The sequence below is a fragment of the Struthio camelus genome, chromosome 3 (genome assembly GCF_040807025.1).
Source record: "Struthio camelus isolate bStrCam1 chromosome 3, bStrCam1.hap1, whole genome shotgun sequence".
Classification (NCBI taxonomy): Eukaryota; Metazoa; Chordata; class Aves; order Struthioniformes; family Struthionidae; genus Struthio; species Struthio camelus.
This window is the reverse complement of record NC_090944.1, coordinates 147,955,921-147,972,310: the sequence shown is the minus strand read 5'-3', so window position 1 is coordinate 147,972,310 and position 16,390 is coordinate 147,955,921. Positions and strand designations below refer to the sequence as shown.

The 16,390-nt window shown below is 53.7% G+C and overlaps 3 protein-coding genes across 6 annotated transcripts in view; 1 reads left to right on the top strand and 2 right to left on the bottom strand.

Annotated features, from left to right (window-relative positions):
• LOC104142942 (kelch domain-containing protein 3) overlaps window positions 1-10,418 on the bottom strand; it is a 39,372-nt gene extending 28,954 nt beyond the window's left edge. Inside the window, exons 1-3 of the mRNA XM_068940862.1 lie at window positions 10,335-10,418; window positions 4,006-4,252; window positions 1,437-1,613 (exon numbers count right to left, since the gene is read on the bottom strand). Of these exons, the coding sequence (XP_068796963.1) occupies window positions 1,437-1,613; window positions 4,006-4,159 (331 nt within the window). The 5' untranslated portion in view covers window positions 4,160-4,252; window positions 10,335-10,418. The remainder of the gene's footprint in view (window positions 1-1,436; window positions 1,614-4,005; window positions 4,253-10,334) is intronic.
• A 223-nt stretch (window positions 10,419-10,641) lies between these two features.
• MEA1 (male-enhanced antigen 1) lies at window positions 10,642-11,941 on the top strand. Its single transcript, XM_068940861.1, has 3 exons — window positions 10,642-10,975; window positions 11,060-11,174; window positions 11,254-11,941. Exons 1-3 carry the CDS (start codon window positions 10,676-10,678, stop codon window positions 11,415-11,417), a joined length of 579 nt encoding a protein of 192 aa, XP_068796962.1. The 5' UTR covers window positions 10,642-10,675; the 3' UTR covers window positions 11,418-11,941.
• PPP2R5D (protein phosphatase 2 regulatory subunit B'delta) overlaps window positions 11,819-16,390 on the bottom strand; it is a 35,621-nt gene continuing 31,049 nt past the window's right edge. For all 4 annotated transcript variants that reach the window (XM_068940857.1, XM_068940858.1, XM_068940859.1 and 1 more), the window contains 3 exons: window positions 16,086-16,158; window positions 15,481-15,597; window positions 11,819-15,100 (listed from right to left, as the gene is read on the bottom strand). In XM_068940857.1, the coding sequence (XP_068796958.1) occupies window positions 14,963-15,100; window positions 15,481-15,597; window positions 16,086-16,158 (328 nt within the window). In that variant the 3' untranslated portion in view covers window positions 11,819-14,962. The remainder of the gene's footprint in view (window positions 15,101-15,480; window positions 15,598-16,085; window positions 16,159-16,390) is intronic.

Genomic DNA, 16,390 nt, shown 5'->3' with positions numbered 1-16,390 from the left:
TTCAGGAAGTGGCAAAATTGGAGCCGAAGCAACGTTCTCTGGGAGAGGATAACTTCTCTGAATTGGCCTTCGGCCACAGTTATCCGCCTAAGCCCCAGCTGGAACAGCACAAAGGGGCTTCCAAGGTCAACAAAAATCCCTGGATGGCCTGCAAGCAAGAAAGCTGTGATGGCTATTGAGTTTCCATCCTTCACGGGGCTGTTCCAATCCCAATCACATGGCAGCAGCAAGAGCTCAGCCAAGTGCAATGTGTCAAATTAGAGATGGAAGAGACCTCGACTTGTGATCAGCACCTCCATCCCCAGAGGACAAAGACGCCCTCAGCCAGGACTTTAGAAGCAGGCCTTGATCCTGATGAATCTCATACAACAGAGCTTCCATCACAGTTGGAGGATTGCCAGTCTCACTTTCCAGGATTGGCAGAGGACAGGCACAGTGCGTACAGACAGCTGCACAGGGTTTGGACCAGGACTGAAGTCTGGCTTTTCAGTTAATTTTCACTTAATGCTAAAGTGCTCGAGTTGGCAGGGACACCAGGCAGCTTCCCCTGCAAGGCCCTTGTGTACACACAGGTTTACTGGTGGCTTCCTGGCTGCATGTGTCATTGGGTGAAAAAGAAAAACGCAAACAACTGTGCTCAGAGAGCGGCTCTCAAGCAGCAAGATCTTTCCTGGCAAGGAAAGGAACCTGCGGCCAAGCACCAGAACAAGCACTTCTCCTGCAAGCCCAGCAAGCCTGCTCCCGGCCAGTATTTAGGCTGGACTTGCCTCCAGAATCCAGACGTAACTCTCCCTCCCCCTTTCCCAACACGCCTGTCCACCCAGTTCCTGTTTTCCCCAGATGATCCAACAGCGCAATGAAAAAAGCCAACAGAAAGGCTATCTTTCAGGTTTATCTAACTCAGCTCATGCTTGCCTTTGTTTTTCCATCCTGTCCCTGACTGCTTCTGTACTTTATTCCTCACTCTGCGTCATTCTTACATAAAGAAAAGTCACCCTGGAGAAGACCCGTGGTCCTCAAGAGGCTCCCCCCCCCCCCCTTCCTGCTGCAACCTTCAGCCACAGTTAAGGAACAGCATATCACAGAGAGGGATAGCTTCAGTTGTAGTTACTATCAGAGAGAGCACACAAAGCTGATAGTCCAATGGCTTTTAATTTTTCTATGAGACAAGTTCAGTCATTTCTGTTCAAAGGCTTTTGCAGAGTCAAGTGTCCAGACACACTGACCATCCTGTTCCTCTTTCAAACCTGCCAAGACAGCTAGAGACACCGTGTCTCTTATGTTCTTGATAATACATCGATTCCTCACCTGCCCCATATGCTTCAGACTACCACTTTGCAGACACATTGAGTGACAGGATAGCAAGCTGGAGAGCAGTGACAGAGGGTCTCACCAAGAGCATTTGGGACAAGGAAGGGCAAGGAGCTGGAACTTACTGACATCAAAGGCATAGAGCACGTTGCAGGCTCCCTCAGTGTCGTTGCGACCACCCCATATGTAGATGGTGTCATCTATGAGCACTGCTGAGTGCCCATACCTCATATAGGGCACCTCTCTCACATGGTCTCGGCTGTTTGTCCACACCGGAGGCAGCTTGATCCAGCGCAGAGACACTGAAAGCAGAAGTTCAAGCCCATGTCAAACGTCCACCTTTTACACGTGCTCACAAGTCACAAGCCCTCCTGCACAAGTGAGTGTTCACGAAAGCAGAAAGCTTCTTTCCTCCACAACAAGGTGCAGAAGAACTCTAAGCAACCAGAGCTGCGTCTGACCCCGAGTAGCAGGTAGCTAAGAAATATGGAAGCATGACTTTCCACAAGTCCACTGTCACAGAGGAGACTAGAAGAAGCACCTGAGAACTGATCTGAAACGTCTTCATTTTTTCCATCAACTACACTGAAGAGACTTCCACTCTGGCTCATCCTAGAGAGTGGGCTGGAGGATATAGCACATTCAATAATCATTAAAAACAAACAAAAAACGAAAAAAAAACCCAACCCATGATCCAAAAGGGAAAGAAAAGCACAGAGGTGATAATAAACGCAGAAACTAGTTTAAGCTAGTGACGTTTCTGAAGAACGGACTCAAAGGTAGACGAACAGGCAGCCCAGGAGCATTCACTGCAGCAGGCAAGGGAACACACCCGATGGCATCATTCAGACTCGCGACAGCATTCTGAGTAGAGTAACCCGCAGCATCGTAGGAACAAGGATTTATGTCCGTTTCTTCTTCTTCTTTTTTTTTTTTTTTTAAAAAAAAACTTTAGACCTTTGCCCCCACCCACACCTCAGCTGTTACAGACATCTCTCTGCTAACCTTGTGTTACTAATAGGAGTTTCTTGTGTTTACAGGTTCTCCTTCCTGGGCACCTGCATGTCATTTTCAGTAGTAGCCAGAGCAGTCAACATGTATTACAGGGCTTTAGCGACAGCACGACAGTCACAGAAAGTATTATGTGGGCATTGCATAACAGCATCCAGACACAATCCTTTGGCCATGCATACTGCTTCCAGTTTTGTTTTCAACCAGGAGAAAACACAAAATACAGCAGAAAACAGTTGGGCTGCAGATCCCCTGAAATACCAATACAGCAAAAGGGAAAGGATCAGGCGTTTTAAAAGGTGAGCGTCCATCTCAGGGGCAGGACGGGCACTGAGAAAGCACGGCCATGCTAAAGTCAAGCTCTAAAGGGTGTTCCCTACCTATAACACAGTTCTGCTGTTTGGATCATTGAACGTAGCATCTTGGCTTAGCGCTGAAACCTGACAGAGCCAGCTGAGCAAGGGCTTGGGAAGCCAGTGTGACTGGAGCCCCCTCCCTCCCAAGCGGCGGATGCAGCAATATGGCCCTTTAATGTTGTTTGGGAGTGGTAAGAAGGGAGGAAAATACAAGAGCATTCCTTCGGGCACACTAATTACGCTTTCACCATAAAGGCTGTGCTCTACTAGCATGTCTTACGAGCTACGTTGTTCAACCGTCTTGTCTGTGAGAACCCAATCTCCCTGCCTATAGCTGAATATCCTTCGCTCAGGAGATCCCGAGTGTTGCTCCCCTCTGCACTGAGGGGATCATCTCAAAGGCTGCATGTAAACCAACCACCTTATTCACTATGGCATGAGTCACCATCTTCTCCAAAGTCAGACTTAAAGCAGTGAACTCGCTACAGACAAAGTGATTTTATGCACATCCCACCTGAGTGCTAGGAGAGTGTTTAGGCATGCTGTCCAGTCTGAAGAACTAGCTACTGGGTCTATGCTTTTGTCCCTCCTCAAGTTTGTCTTCTCGTCTGCTCAGCTGGACCCATGCAAGCACCAGTGCAGTTTTTCAGCCACCTGCCTAATTACAAGGAAGTGCTTCACAGACCGATGACTCCGACTCTTTTTCCCGACACACCGGTTACCCTACAAGTATAACTCCAGCTCCAGTTGCTTTGCTGAGCCACACTGCGAATCTTCATGATATCTAGTGGCCACCTGCTACTAAAAGTGGAAGGCCTCCATCTTAACCACATGGCCCTGCCACTTCCACTACGCTAGCAGCGGCTGTCAGCTGCCACCACACTGAAACAGCTCAGGAATTTAAACCTGAAGACTTAACTTGGCGTACTGGCACTTCCATGTTACAGGGCAGCTGAGCATGCTCACGCCGCAAACCGGACAGGGGAACTGATCCAACTAAACGTAGCCTCTCTTTGCAGTTTCGAGCCAGTGTTCACTGAGAAAACGGATGAAACGAGCTGCTGACTATACGGTTGCTTCTGGTAAGCCTTTCCCGTGGCAATCTCCTCAACTACAGCCCCTCCGTGCCCTACTCCTGAAGCTGAAAATACAGGCCTGCACAAGGGAAGAGGCTCCCATCAACATGGATAAGTGTTTTGGAAATTACAGTCGGACAGCATGCCACAGAGCATAACTTCTCCCTGCTCAGCAGCAGTGGGCAAGAGAAGCTGCTAACTGAGCCCAGAGAGCCATTCCCTCATGCACCAAAAGGATGCAGCGCTCTTACCTGCATTAAAAACATGGACATCGATCTGCCGTAAAGTCTCATAGTCTTCTCCAGAGCAATAGCCGCCGAAGGAATACACCTTGTGCCCGACGGCCACGGCAGCGTGGTTCACCCTCCGGGGCCCACCTTCCAAGTGCACTGCCCACCGTAGCATTCCTCCCCGCGAGCCCGCCGACCTTCAGGGCCCCCAGCGCCACAGCCTCATGCTTCTCGAGCCGCCACCACGCTGCACAGACGTCGGCTGGCTCTGTAACAAAGACACACGCTAAAACATCACCATCCACCTCGTGGGTCTTCCTACCACGATGCCAGCTACGAAGGTCGCACTGCTGTATTCTCACTCATCGACTTCCCCATCACAGAAGGTTTTACTCTCCTTTGGGGAGGGGAATACAAAGAAGGTATTGTAACCCAAACAAGGCTAGAACGACCTGATACGAAGGTGCACTACAATAGTAGCATTCGGACTCATTGGTTTGAGCACTGGGGTCCAGCTTAATTAAACATGAGAGAACAGAAAGCCCCGGTCTGGGGAGAAAGCTCTTCAGCAAGGATCAGAATAACTCCTCTTTCTCCCACAGCAAATGCAGGCATAATAATGAATTTGTCTGTAACCTATTAACTGAGTTTAGAAACAGATAAAACTTCACACTTCAAACAGATGGCTTAGGACAGCTCTTGGAGAAGTTACCACTGCTGATTTTTGTGGAGACGCTCCTTTGGATCTAAGGGTCTGGAGCACAGTCCTGCTCAAACACCTCTGAAAAAGCAGGTCAGTCTGAGTCTTTAACAGTTTCCCCCCTGCTGAAAACAGCCACTAAAAGAGAAGTGAACTTTTCAGCCAGCCTTAAGAAAATTCCCTCTTTAATTGCTCAGTTCTAGTGTTTTGGAAGATATATCGCTCCCATAGTTTTTCAGCTAATCATCCAATTTTCAAAATTGTTCACAAGTTTCCAAACTGTAACAGTCAGTTCTCAGGGCAGAACAAAGCTACCAAAGCTAAACTCGTCAGTAAACTTCCCTCTCAACCTTAACATCTGCAGAACACACAGAAATTTGCAGATGCCTTAGAACGACGACGAAGAGACACTTCCCTACGTGTTTTCTCAAGTCCTTTTCTGTCTGGAAAGTAGTAAGCTTTTGCAAGGCGAACTTTCCTCCTTTCTAAAGTCTCTGAAGTAGCGGGAGAGCAGCCAGCACGCCAGGAAGGGGCAGCGCCAGGCTGCGCTGCTCCACACGGAGTCACGGACAAACACCGCAGAGCAGTCGGGCTTTCCCCAGCTCTCCAGCCAAGATCACAGCTCGCAACCCAGGCGACTGTACAGCCCTCACCAGTCGGAGCACCGCACGCTTCCTGGCCCACCCACACACCCCCTTTTTACCCCAACTCTACAGCTGGGGAACAGAACCGGAGCGAAGTCTGAGCAGAAAGCGTTGCGAGGTCACATCAAACTTTTCTCCAGCAGAGCACAGGAACAGCCCCCTTTGCTACAAGGGGATACTTCCCCATATGTCTAGAACGACCCCAAACTTCAGCTCTAGTGGTTCTCTTTTTAAAAATAATAATAATAATTTCTAAAGTCAGACAGTAGCTTTGGAATAAGTCTTCCATAAAGCTACAACATAGATGAGCTTCCATGGAGACCAAAGTCACCTTTTAGCTGTTTTGAAAGCTCCATATATTGCCATTTAAGTCTGTTTCTTGCCTCAATCATGACTTATCAACTGAAAAAAACCAAACCAACCAAACAAAAAAAAAAACCCAATACTTTCCACAAAAACCACTTCTTTCTTAAGTGATTTTGTAAGAGACCCTTCAAGTACCTCCAGTGAGTCGACTTACTAGCGCAGCGTCAATATTTTCAGCACCCTTAAGACTGAACCTGAGCACGGAAGGCTAAAAGCATAACTTGAATGAGCTTTCTGCTTGGTTCCTCCAAGGGTAAAAGAGCCTAATAGCATGGTTGGCCGGTCAGACAGGTTACGAAGAAGCTTGCCTTTATGCCAGAAAGGCCAGGAAAACTCTTCTTCACTCTCAGGAGTTCACTTGGAGATACGTTATTACCAGATCAGGATGTTCTTCCTTTCCCTTAGTATAACAACATATTCTGGCATAAAGCAAGATTTGGCTTCCCTGTCTGAACAGTTTCATAATTAAGATTAGTCACACGAAGGCAGGACATTAACTTCTTAGGACGTATAGCCTTAATGAGGTCAACCGAGACGCCAGCTCGAGCTCCTGTTTGTCATACTGTAGGAAACAACGTTTACACTGTAGCAACAATGTCACAATGTTGTTTGCTACAATTATATTCTTACACAAGGCCTAACTTACTCAGAAAGCTTTTTCCAGAGATGACCAACCTTGAAAGCAAAACAGTTTTATAGACACCGAGGTGGCGGCGGGGTTGGTCATGTTATTTAGGTTAGTGATTACACTTCAAATATACCACCTTCATAATAAACAGGAAGATTGATCAGGATACTTTTTACTGTGATTCAACAGACCCAGGGTAGGTCCAAAAAAACTCATCTGCTTTATAAAAAATAAAATAATCAGAAGTCAAACATGTGAAGTGATGTTTACAGGTTCGTATGTTAAAGAACGAAAGAAGAAGATTCAACCAGCTGCCGTGAAAAGTTTCTTTCTTCAAACCCCAGTGCTTTCTCCTCTAGGAACTGCATTGCCACTAAGAGCAGTTTTATAAAAATAGCCAGCTAGACTCCATTTGCTGCTTCTGCCACTGGCCACAACCCTACCCTGAAATTGTCACTATGCCCTCCTGCCTTTGCCAAGTGCCTGGGACGCTTGTCCTTCCCTTCTCGGTCATGCCCAGGTTCACCTCTTCTCCTCCTTGCTCACCCCACGGTCACGGTCCCACCAAGACCCTCCACTCCTCCTCTGCATCCCACTCGCTGCTTCTTTCATGCTCCTCTAACCTCAGCCTCTCTCCTACCCTGCCTTGTCTCAAATCGTTCATTAGAGCCGTCTCCTCTCCCAAACTCATTTTTTCCTCCTGTGATTCCACAGGGATTCATAAATTCCTCCACACTACCTGCAAGCATGAGTTAAGCACGTTTTTGGAGAAAACTGTTTACTTCCTGCCCTACAACTCCACATGTAGTTAAATTCCATTTCAGGAATTTGGGTCCCAATATTAATTTCTAGGATCTAAATGAAGACATATCTATGCCCTTTCCAACCCGTTTTCCGTGCAGTCTTCCTAACAGGAGGCACCAATACACTTCCTGTAAGCCAGCAGGCCTTAGTGTCCTTCAGCTTCAAAGATCATCTAGGGAGCAGTCTGCAGATGGGGGGGGGGGAGGGGGACAGTAAAAACAACATCCAACAGTTTTCATTAAATGAACTATATATTAAGTTTTGCAAAACACGTTCTGCGATTTCTCACTTCAGCCTCTGGCGACAGAGATCTAGGCTATAAAACACAGGAGCGTTGACGAGAGAGATTGCGTTAGAGAACTGAAGAGGGCATCGGCTGCAGGAGGCAATAAGCCTCACAGCTGAGGTGAGCCAGGCACTTTTCCACCCTGCACCACAAACCACAGAGAAGTAGAGCTGACATTCAAGGTGGATCAAAGGAAGCGCTTTCACATAGTAGAGAAATTAAGCTTGAATCGTTTAAGTCACAGAAGCTCTCGCTAAAGCCAAGACCTGGTGGGATAAGAGGAGAACTATCTTTTACAGGGATTCTCACAGATCCTGAGCTACTCGTACGTCCCTGCAGTGAACCCTGCTGAGCACGCTTCTCCCCGTGCACCTGCACGCACACACGGAGCTGCCTTTCCTTCCGAACAGCTCTCACAGCAGTTAAAGGTCCAAGGTCCTCCTGCGACGAACTGAGCCTGCCCAGCTGCAACTGCCCCCCAAAGCCCCCGCGAACTACGGCAACATACCTGCAGGGAGGCTGAGCAGCTCCATCAAAATAAGCACAGGTTTCTTACAGGGTGGGAAACAAGATTTTTCTAGAATAAGCAAAACCAAAGAAACCATGCTCACACATGTTCTGTCAATTGGGCGTTCCCTCTCTCACCGTAAATCAGGAACCTTTGGCTGATTCTTCTCCCATTCTGAGCAGGGAGAAGAGAGGGCAACGCATCGAGCACGCGCACCACGCACAGACACGCGGGGGCTCGGGCACAGAAGGCACGGGCTTCTGCTTGAGCCACCGCTTGCTTTCACCGAGGCGCTTATTGCCTCTTCACGTCTCCAAAGCCTATCAGATCTTCTCATTTCATTCTGACTCTGGCAGACAGCAACCGCACGATAGTCGCGCTCTCCCTTCCAGTGGTTTCACATGCATCTGCCCAGCAGGGAACGCAGAGACGTTCAGGTTGAAACCCTGCAGGTCCTGGCGCTAGTTGCCAGCGGTAAGAACGTTTTTAAAAGGAGGTTACACCTCACCTACCGTGGCAGAGTCTGTCCTCTGAAGTGCCTGATGCTGACCACGGCTGGAAAACACAGGGCGCAGCCATGAGTTGTTTCTGTACCACTGAGCGCAGGGAAGTCAAATCAAAAGTGCTCAAAACAATTTGCTATGATCTCACAGAAACGCACAAAGCCCTCCATCTACTGTGCACGGTATCACAAGGCCAGGTCCAGGCTTTCTGGGTAAGCAGTGCCACAGCAACCATGCTGTGACCACCAACTGGCTCTGTCAATTGCTGTCAACCGCACTTCTGCGGTCAGACGCAGCACCTAACCGCCAGCAGAAGCCCCCCAGCCTGCGAGCAGGGAAACAGCCGTGGATGTCTTCCAACGCTTCCCTTGTTCCTCATCAGTGCTGGCACCCAGCAAAAGGAACACAGCAATTTGCCCAGGACATTTCACTGCTAAGGAAAAGGACAACTAGATTTTAAGACAGCTCTATGTTCTTCAAATACAGCACTTACAAAGAGCATCTCCCAAATTTCTGGCTGTCATGTTGCCTGAAGCCGCAGATACAACCTTCAAACTGTCCCAGCTTGCACCTCGCAAGAGTCTACAGATACAGCATACAGTTGCCTAGAACAACTAGAAAAATCATTCAATAATTTTCCACAAGAACACCTTCCAAACCTGTTGTGGTCACTGGAGCAAAAGGGGGGTGGTGGGGGGAAAGGAAGAAAAACAGTAGTTAGAGATCTCTGACTGAAAAAAACCTTTTTTTTTTTTTTTTTTAAGCTGTTCTGCCTATTCACTTTAGACCATTTTCAAGCCTTAGAATTAACTACCAAAACATTTCAAGATAGGAGGCTATCAACAAGCTTCAGGTACTGTCGACAGACCACGATCTTAGAACATACACTCCTGGACTCTCTTCTTTGGGCGCACTGGGCTGGCTCGCTCTTCTACCCCTAGAAGGGGACACTTCAGTCATTTCTAAAAGCTATTCCCGTTAGCCCTGCTGCAGGGAACTCAGTCAGCTCCCGGAGCAGGAGAGAGAAACCCCGCAGGAAGCAGCCGGGATTTTCCCGGGCTGCGCCTTTGTCGCCCCCAGAATCACCGCACCACCCCAAGCAGAGGAGCCTTCTGCCTCTGCAGAAGTTGCGCAGGAGAGCAAATCCCTACCGTGCGGTTGCCTCGGTCCTCCGTCCCCCAAAAGGTGCCAGCCACAAGGCTTAGTAACACTTAAAATAGCCCAGCCAGCTCACAGCAGGCCACACAGACGGTTCTATTTCAAGCACACCCAACCTGCTGCTCGAGATAGCATGAGAACAACGCGATTTCTTCGCTCGTGCTTGACATTTGCCTGATGCTTTGGCTATTTATGCCAAGGCAGGACGAAACTGCAAGCTTGCACGTTCAGCAGCTCGGGCGCTCGCGATGTAGAATTGCGGCGGCGGGACAAGCAGACCGGGCCGGAGGAGCCGCGGAAGCTGGTTCGCGCGGGCGGGTCCCGTTTCGGGCCCCGGGCACCCCGGAGCCTCGAGCGGCAGCTGGTGCGGCCTCCTCCTCGCCCGAAGGCCGGCTCGGGTCCGGCCCCCGCGGACCGGCCCCTCCGTCCCGGCCGCCGCAGCGGGCAGAGCCGCGCCCCGCCGGGCGCCCGCCACGGGCCCCTCCAGCCCCGGGGGGCGCCGGGGGGGGGCACCTCGCCGCCCGCCCGCGCTGCGCCCCAGGGGGCTGGAAACCCCCCGCGGGGCAGCTCAGCCCGCCGGGGCGCCGCGCCGACATGTCCCCGGGCCGGGCGGGCGCCGCCGCCGCCGCCTCAGGGCCGCGGAGGAGGAGGAGGAGGAGGAGGAGGAGGAGGAAGAGGAGGAGGAGGAGGAGGAGGCCGCCGCCGCCGCCCGCCCGCCCGGCGCGGAGCCCCCGCCGCCCCGGAGCCCGGTACCTGGCGGCGGGAAGGCGGCTCGGCAGCCCGCTCCAACCGCCGCGCCCGCCCGCCGCACCCTGGGACTTGTAGTGCGGAGCCGCCCCAACCGCCGCCCGCCCCGCCCCGGCCCGCCCCGCCCCGGCCCGGCCCGGCCCTCGCCGGCCGCCGCCCCGCGTCCTTCCCCCACCCCTCCCGGGGCGCCGTGAGCCTCCTGGCGGCCCCGGCCCGCGGGGTCCTGCTGCGCCGCGCTGCCGCCGCGGAAACGGGCGGCGGCCGACATGGCGGCGGCGGCGGGACTACAACCCCCACAATGCCCCGCGGCGGGGCGGGGCTTCCGGGGGGCGGGGCCTCGCTGGCGGATGGCGCTGGCGCGCAGCATGGGGCCGGAGCGGGTCTGCCCCGAGGAGCCGGGGCCGCCCGAGGCCCCCGACGGCGCGGCCGGCTGGAGCGGCGACGACGAGGACGACGAGGACGAGCAGGAGCAGGAGCAGGAGGAGGAGGAGGAGGAGGAGGAGGGCGGCGGCGGCGGCGGCTACTTGTACCAGCCGCTGAGGCAGGACGCGGAGCAGGGCCCCGGCGAGCAGGGCCCGGCCGCCGCCCCGGCCGCCTGCGCCGAGCCGGGCCCCGGCCCCGCTCCGGGCCTCCGGGAGCGGCTGCAGGTAACGGCGCGGAGGGCGCGGGGCCGCGCGGGCCGCGGCGGCGCCGGGGCCGCGGCCTCCCCGCTGTCTCCCTCCGCGCTGCAGATGCTGAGGCTGCACCTGCCCGACCCCCCCGCGGACAGCGGCGACGAGGAGGAGGAGGAGGAGGAGGAAGGCGCCGCGGCGCGGAGCAGCCGCAGCTCCATCCCCATGGACCCAGGTAGCGGCGGCGCCCCCCGGCCCCCTTGGCGGCGGGGCCCGGCCGCCCGGCTCCCCCCCTCACGCCCCTCTGTCCCCAGAGCACGTGGAGCTGGTGAAGAGGACCATGGCCAGCGTGAAGCTGCCCAGCCTGGGCGTCCCCGCGTGGGCCAGCGAGATCTCCGAGGAGCAGTGGAAGGACGTGGTGCAGCGCACGCTGCAGGCCCGGCAGAGCCTCGGCACCCCCAGGCCCGAGTGGAAGTGACGCCCGAGCCGGGGGCTGGGGCTGCTCGCCTGCGCCCTCCCCTCGGTCACGCGTGCGAGGCGGGCGACCGGTGCGACGCGCCGGCACTGACCTTCCCCTTGCTCCCACTGCCGTTGTCCAACCTCCCTTCCTGCTCCTCTTTCCAGGTTCTGGCTGGCGTGTGAGTCGCTGTGGTGTCCTTGTGTTGGCTTCCTGGTCCTCCACCTCGGAGGAACTAGACTGGTTTCCCTACCGGCCTACGTGCGTGGAGAGAGGGGGTTCGACTGGCTTCACCCAGGTTGATGCGGGACAAACACCGGCTTTGCCCTCGTGCTGTCAGTGCTGGAGAAGTCCCCCGCGCTCAGGCCCCTCCTAGCAGGATAAGCAGCTGTGTTTTCACGTAGCAGAGGTGGAGTCCAGTGTGTCTTTCCAAGAGATTGGTTTTATTTACTTCTGTACATACAGGGACATCTGTACAAAAATCCAACACTTTCATACTATGTAATGCTCTACTGAAAATAAAGTACACCATATGTACATATGAACTGTAAGCAGCTTAATACTTGTGTCCAGGGGGTGAATGCAGTAGTTTTGCTTGTTCCCTCAGGAGGAGGGAGCCGTGTGACGTGGAAGAGGCAGCTCCAGTTCTGTCCGTTTGGCTGATGTGGGGAAAGGCATAGGCAGAAATGAGCACTAATGCTAGAAACCGAGTGTGGAGCAAGGGACAGCCATAGCGTAGCAGACACAGGTCTGCACACGAGCAGTACGTGTGACAGAGAGGGTTAACACGCTCCCCCTCCTTCTCTCATGGTCCCCTTCTTAGATGTCCAGGACACTGGAATGAATAGGCAGCAAACTAACGGTAATGTTAAGGTACTAAGCGTAAGTTCCCTGACCCAGAACAATACACACAAAGCTATGAGAACATCCAAGCTGTACAGCATGTAGTTGTGATGCATTACAATCCTGCCCCTGTGCATGGCACAATCTCACCATTATTCCTCTGGATGTGGCAGGGGACTGCAGGTGGAGACAGACCATCTGAAGGACAGCAACAACCTCTGTGCACCAGAAGTCTCTGTTTCCTTCTGCAGGCGGAACAGCCCACAGCAGGGAAAGGCGGCCGCTCTTAGCGGCAAGCAGGCTCTAATGAGGGCACGTACATGCTGTAGCACTCTAAAAATGAGGTGGCAGCTTATAACACAACGCTAAGCAGACAAGTTGGAAAGACTCTGTACTGCAAAGGGAAGAAACGTCCTCCCCAGCCCAAGCCCTGCTGCAGGCAGCACTCGGCGAGCTTTCGTCTCCACTGTGCCCTAGAGACACCTGCCACTCGTGTGTGTTGTCTGGAATTACCCAGTGCACGTCTACATGCTGTGCTAGGCATGAGGTAACTGATTGGCAGCTGACCATGAGCTCAGACGAATGTTCAAAATAAGCAATAACCTCCCTGAGGTGTTTCATAGATCTCCTGATGAACTGGCCCATTGCTCGAAGCAGAGGGGAGGCAGGGTCTTGTGTGATGCGTTACGATTTCTCATATACTCACGCTTGCCAGCTGCTCCTAAGAGATGGTGGCATGTCTAACAGGCCAAACTGAAAGAAGCTCCACTGAAAAGAGCTACACAGGGCTGGGGGGGGGAGGGGGTTACAGGACACACGGGGCGGGGGGAGGGGGGGCAGCTTAGTTTGGGTTGGGGGAAAACAACCAAGAGCAACAGGGCTGAAGAAAGGAAAAGATACACTGCACACCAGCGGCAAGATCACAGGGGAAGAATCTATGACCTGGGAAGCCATTTGCTGGTGAGGACGAGAAGATACACCAGGACCTTCTACAACATCCCACAACGCTGCAAAGCAGTGGTCAGACTAGCGTCGGCCCCAAAAGCTCCCTACGCTGCTGCAAACCCCCTCAAGCTTACACGTCAAGAAAGCAAGCACAGCAGGTAAGAAGCAAGGAAGACCTCCTTCTCTCTCTTGCAAGCCAGCCTCTCTGAGGTGGCACCTCGGCCTGGGGCTGAAATCTGCACCACAAAAGGTGGGGGACAAAGCTTGAAAGCTGGATCACAGTAGCGCCCAAGTGCTGCACTAGTCCTTGGGCTATCGGCAAGTACATTCTAAAGGCTAAATGACCACAGCAAAGTCCCCAGTGTGCCATGTGATAACTAACAAGGGCCTTAGGCCACAGCAGGTGCCAAAGTAACAGGGCAAGGCAAATTTTGCTCAGGGCACCTGCAGAAGCAATTCACTAGTAGCAGCTAGCCACTGATCATAAAGAAGAGACGAATGAACACTCACAAACTCGGCCTGGCCCCATAATGCGTATCCATTACTTCCACTAACTTGCAGGAACGACTTTAGCAGCACAAGCTTCCTAGAAACTCCAGCCACTGCAGAGCTAAGGCTTGGATGGGACACAGTGACGAAGGGAGGTCTGCAGGAGTATTTGAATTGAGCAGGTAGAGGAAGGAAGCAAAAGTCAAGTTAATTCTGGGCCTATGACTACCCAAGATGCTGGGGTGGAAACAACTCAGCAAGGAGCAACACAAACAGCTGAAGGAATTCGTTTTCCCACAAGAGAGCTTCTAAGGATGCTATAAGGGGAGGGAAGCAATAGTATGTAGTGCTTACACCCAGTTTCCTCAGGGGTGGCAAAGCACTGAACGCCCACTCCACAGACAGGGGAACAGAACAGGGGGCTGGAGGCAAAAGAAGGGTGGAAGTGAACATCTCCGCTGTAGGCGAGGCTCTCCAGCTGCAGACCACCACCCCAAGGCAGGGCAGGGCAGGGCAGTGAGACAGCAGAGCCCCCACGAACTCATTCTGCTTCACGCTCCTGCCCAGAGCCCAGCCTGACCTCCGATCGCCACAGGGCTTGGCTGTACCGGCAGCACTGGGGAAGGCATGGCAGAGACGCACACGGGGCTTGCGGCAGCGCACTGAGCCGCACGCAGCTGTTTCTGGCCAGCACGCCCGGGCCAGGCAGCAGGGACAGGGTACATGCCACCCACCTCCGGCAGGCTGAGCTGGGCAGCCAGGCTCTTTGCAGTCAGTGAGATGAATTGCATCGTGGTTCTGCCTAGCTCAGGCACCCCTCAGAGATGAGCTGCAGAGGGGCCCAGTTCTCCCTGCCGATTACAGAGGGAGCCCAGAGCAGCTCCCACCAGCCTGTGTGAGATCAGCCTCCTGCCAGCAGAGGTAGGGGAGCAGCTCTTCAGTGCAGGGCAGTAAGGCTCTGGTCCCTGGGCAGAGCAAGAACCAGGCAGGGCTGGAAATGAAGCGACTCCTACTTGGGCTAATGCAATCACAGTCCAGGCAGGCTCCCTTCATGGACACACACTGAAGGTGGAGAAGCAGGAGGGAGGAGGAAAAGCAGGAGGACATGGCAGTGGTGAGATAAAGGGGACAACATAAAACCAGATCTACTCAGGGGGGATGCGGATGGAGTGGAGGACAGGCACAGCTCACCATGTTCATTCCTTTGTTAGACATGAGAACCGAGTGCATTTCTGTGACCCCTGGGGGGAAGGGACGGGGCAGAGCTTCCCATGCCAGCTCCTAGCCCGTCAGAGAGCCTCCTGGCTTGAGGTGAGGAACTCTTCTGCTCTCTTGTGGGCCTCCAGGGCTTTTATAGTGTAGACGTCCTGAGGAAGCTCCGATTTCCGGCGCAGCAAAACCTTCTCCTTCTTTATGTCTTTCAGCATCTACAGACAAACCAAAGGAGTCAGGGATCAGCAACAAACCTCAGCTGCCCTGCACAGCCTGAGCCTCCCCAGCCTGACTCCAGCTGCTCTCAGTTACGCAGGGTGGCCTTGCAGCATGCTGTGGGACAGGCTGGGATCCACACACAGACCACATGGACAAAGAGACAAGCCCTGCTTGCGTTTCTTCCCAAGTGGGAAGGACATAAAAACCCCACTTCTTCAGGCAACAACCTGATCTCTCATCCGAGGATCAGAGTAAGGGCGTTTATGCTCAGAGCACTTGGAAGCAGCACGTTCTGACCGCTGGGCACTAGACTCATTGCGCTGATGCCTTGATTGGTCCGAGGGGGACTGTGGAAGGATCTGAGACACCTACGCACCTGCACAGCCTCTGTCTCCACTGTTTTCTTCAGTAGCTGGATGTCCTCCGCAGTTGGGGTCTCTGTTTCCATGCAGCAGACAGGAGGCAGTGGTGGAGGTGCATAATACATGGGGTACTGCAGACAACGGAGACAGCCGGGGTGAGCACACTGCCCAGCACCTAACAGAGCATCCTAACAGAGCCTGGCATGCTTCTTCCAGCTGCTCTCTCTGCTGCTCACAAAGGCAGCAGAAGCACACAGGCAGGGAAGGAGCGTCTTCTTTTATCCATCCCTACTTGCGTCGTCTTCTATCCGTCCCTATTTGTGCCCCCCTGACTGAGCCACGTGCACTTAATGGCTGGCAGAGGAATCCGTGCTCGGGGACACAAACACATACGCTCTCTGTATGGCATTACTTAGAGGTTAATGCTGCCGAGGGCCAGGCTGGTGAAATACTGCCGGTGTCCCCAAGGCACTGGGACTTGGGAGGGACAGACTGCCACTGGAGCTTTGTGCACAGGGCTGCACTCAGCTGCTAGAGCCTGTTCTCACGAGCTGAGGAGGCAGGCCTAGACCCCTGGCATGTTTTTGCCTCATTTGCCCTAGGTCCTGCCGCTACCCACCTGGGGGTTCAGACGGGCCAGCTCCTCTATCTTCTGCCACATCTCTTCTCGTTCCTTCATCCTGAACCTTCCCCTGAAGGGAGAGAGAGGGAGAACAAGCATGAACTCCTGGGGAACGGGGTGCCTTTCACTGACGGAAGATGGGACCAGTGGCAGTCATGGGGGCAGCAGGAGGGCACAGGCAAGGGGAATTACTGTTCTGTTCTTTACAGAGCCCTAATTCTAACTGAAGGGGTACAGCGAGAGGAAGGGACGCGCTGCAGCTAGCCCCGGCGGGAGGCAGGGGGGCATGCTCCCTGCTCCCC

What these genes read in the sequence shown, in the direction of transcription:
- MEA1 (XM_068940861.1), top strand. Translation starts at nt 10,676, where the DNA reads ATGGCGCTGGCGCGCAGCATGGGGCCGGAGCGGGTCTGCCCCGAGGAG. An exon ending in GCCTCCGGGAGCGGCTGCAG is followed by an intron (nt 10,976 to 11,059) that starts GTAACGGCGCGG and finishes TCCGCGCTGCAG; the next exon opens with ATGCTGAGGCTGCACCTGCC. An exon ending in CTCCATCCCCATGGACCCAG is followed by an intron (nt 11,175 to 11,253) that starts GTAGCGGCGGCG and finishes CTCTGTCCCCAG; the next exon opens with AGCACGTGGAGCTGGTGAAG.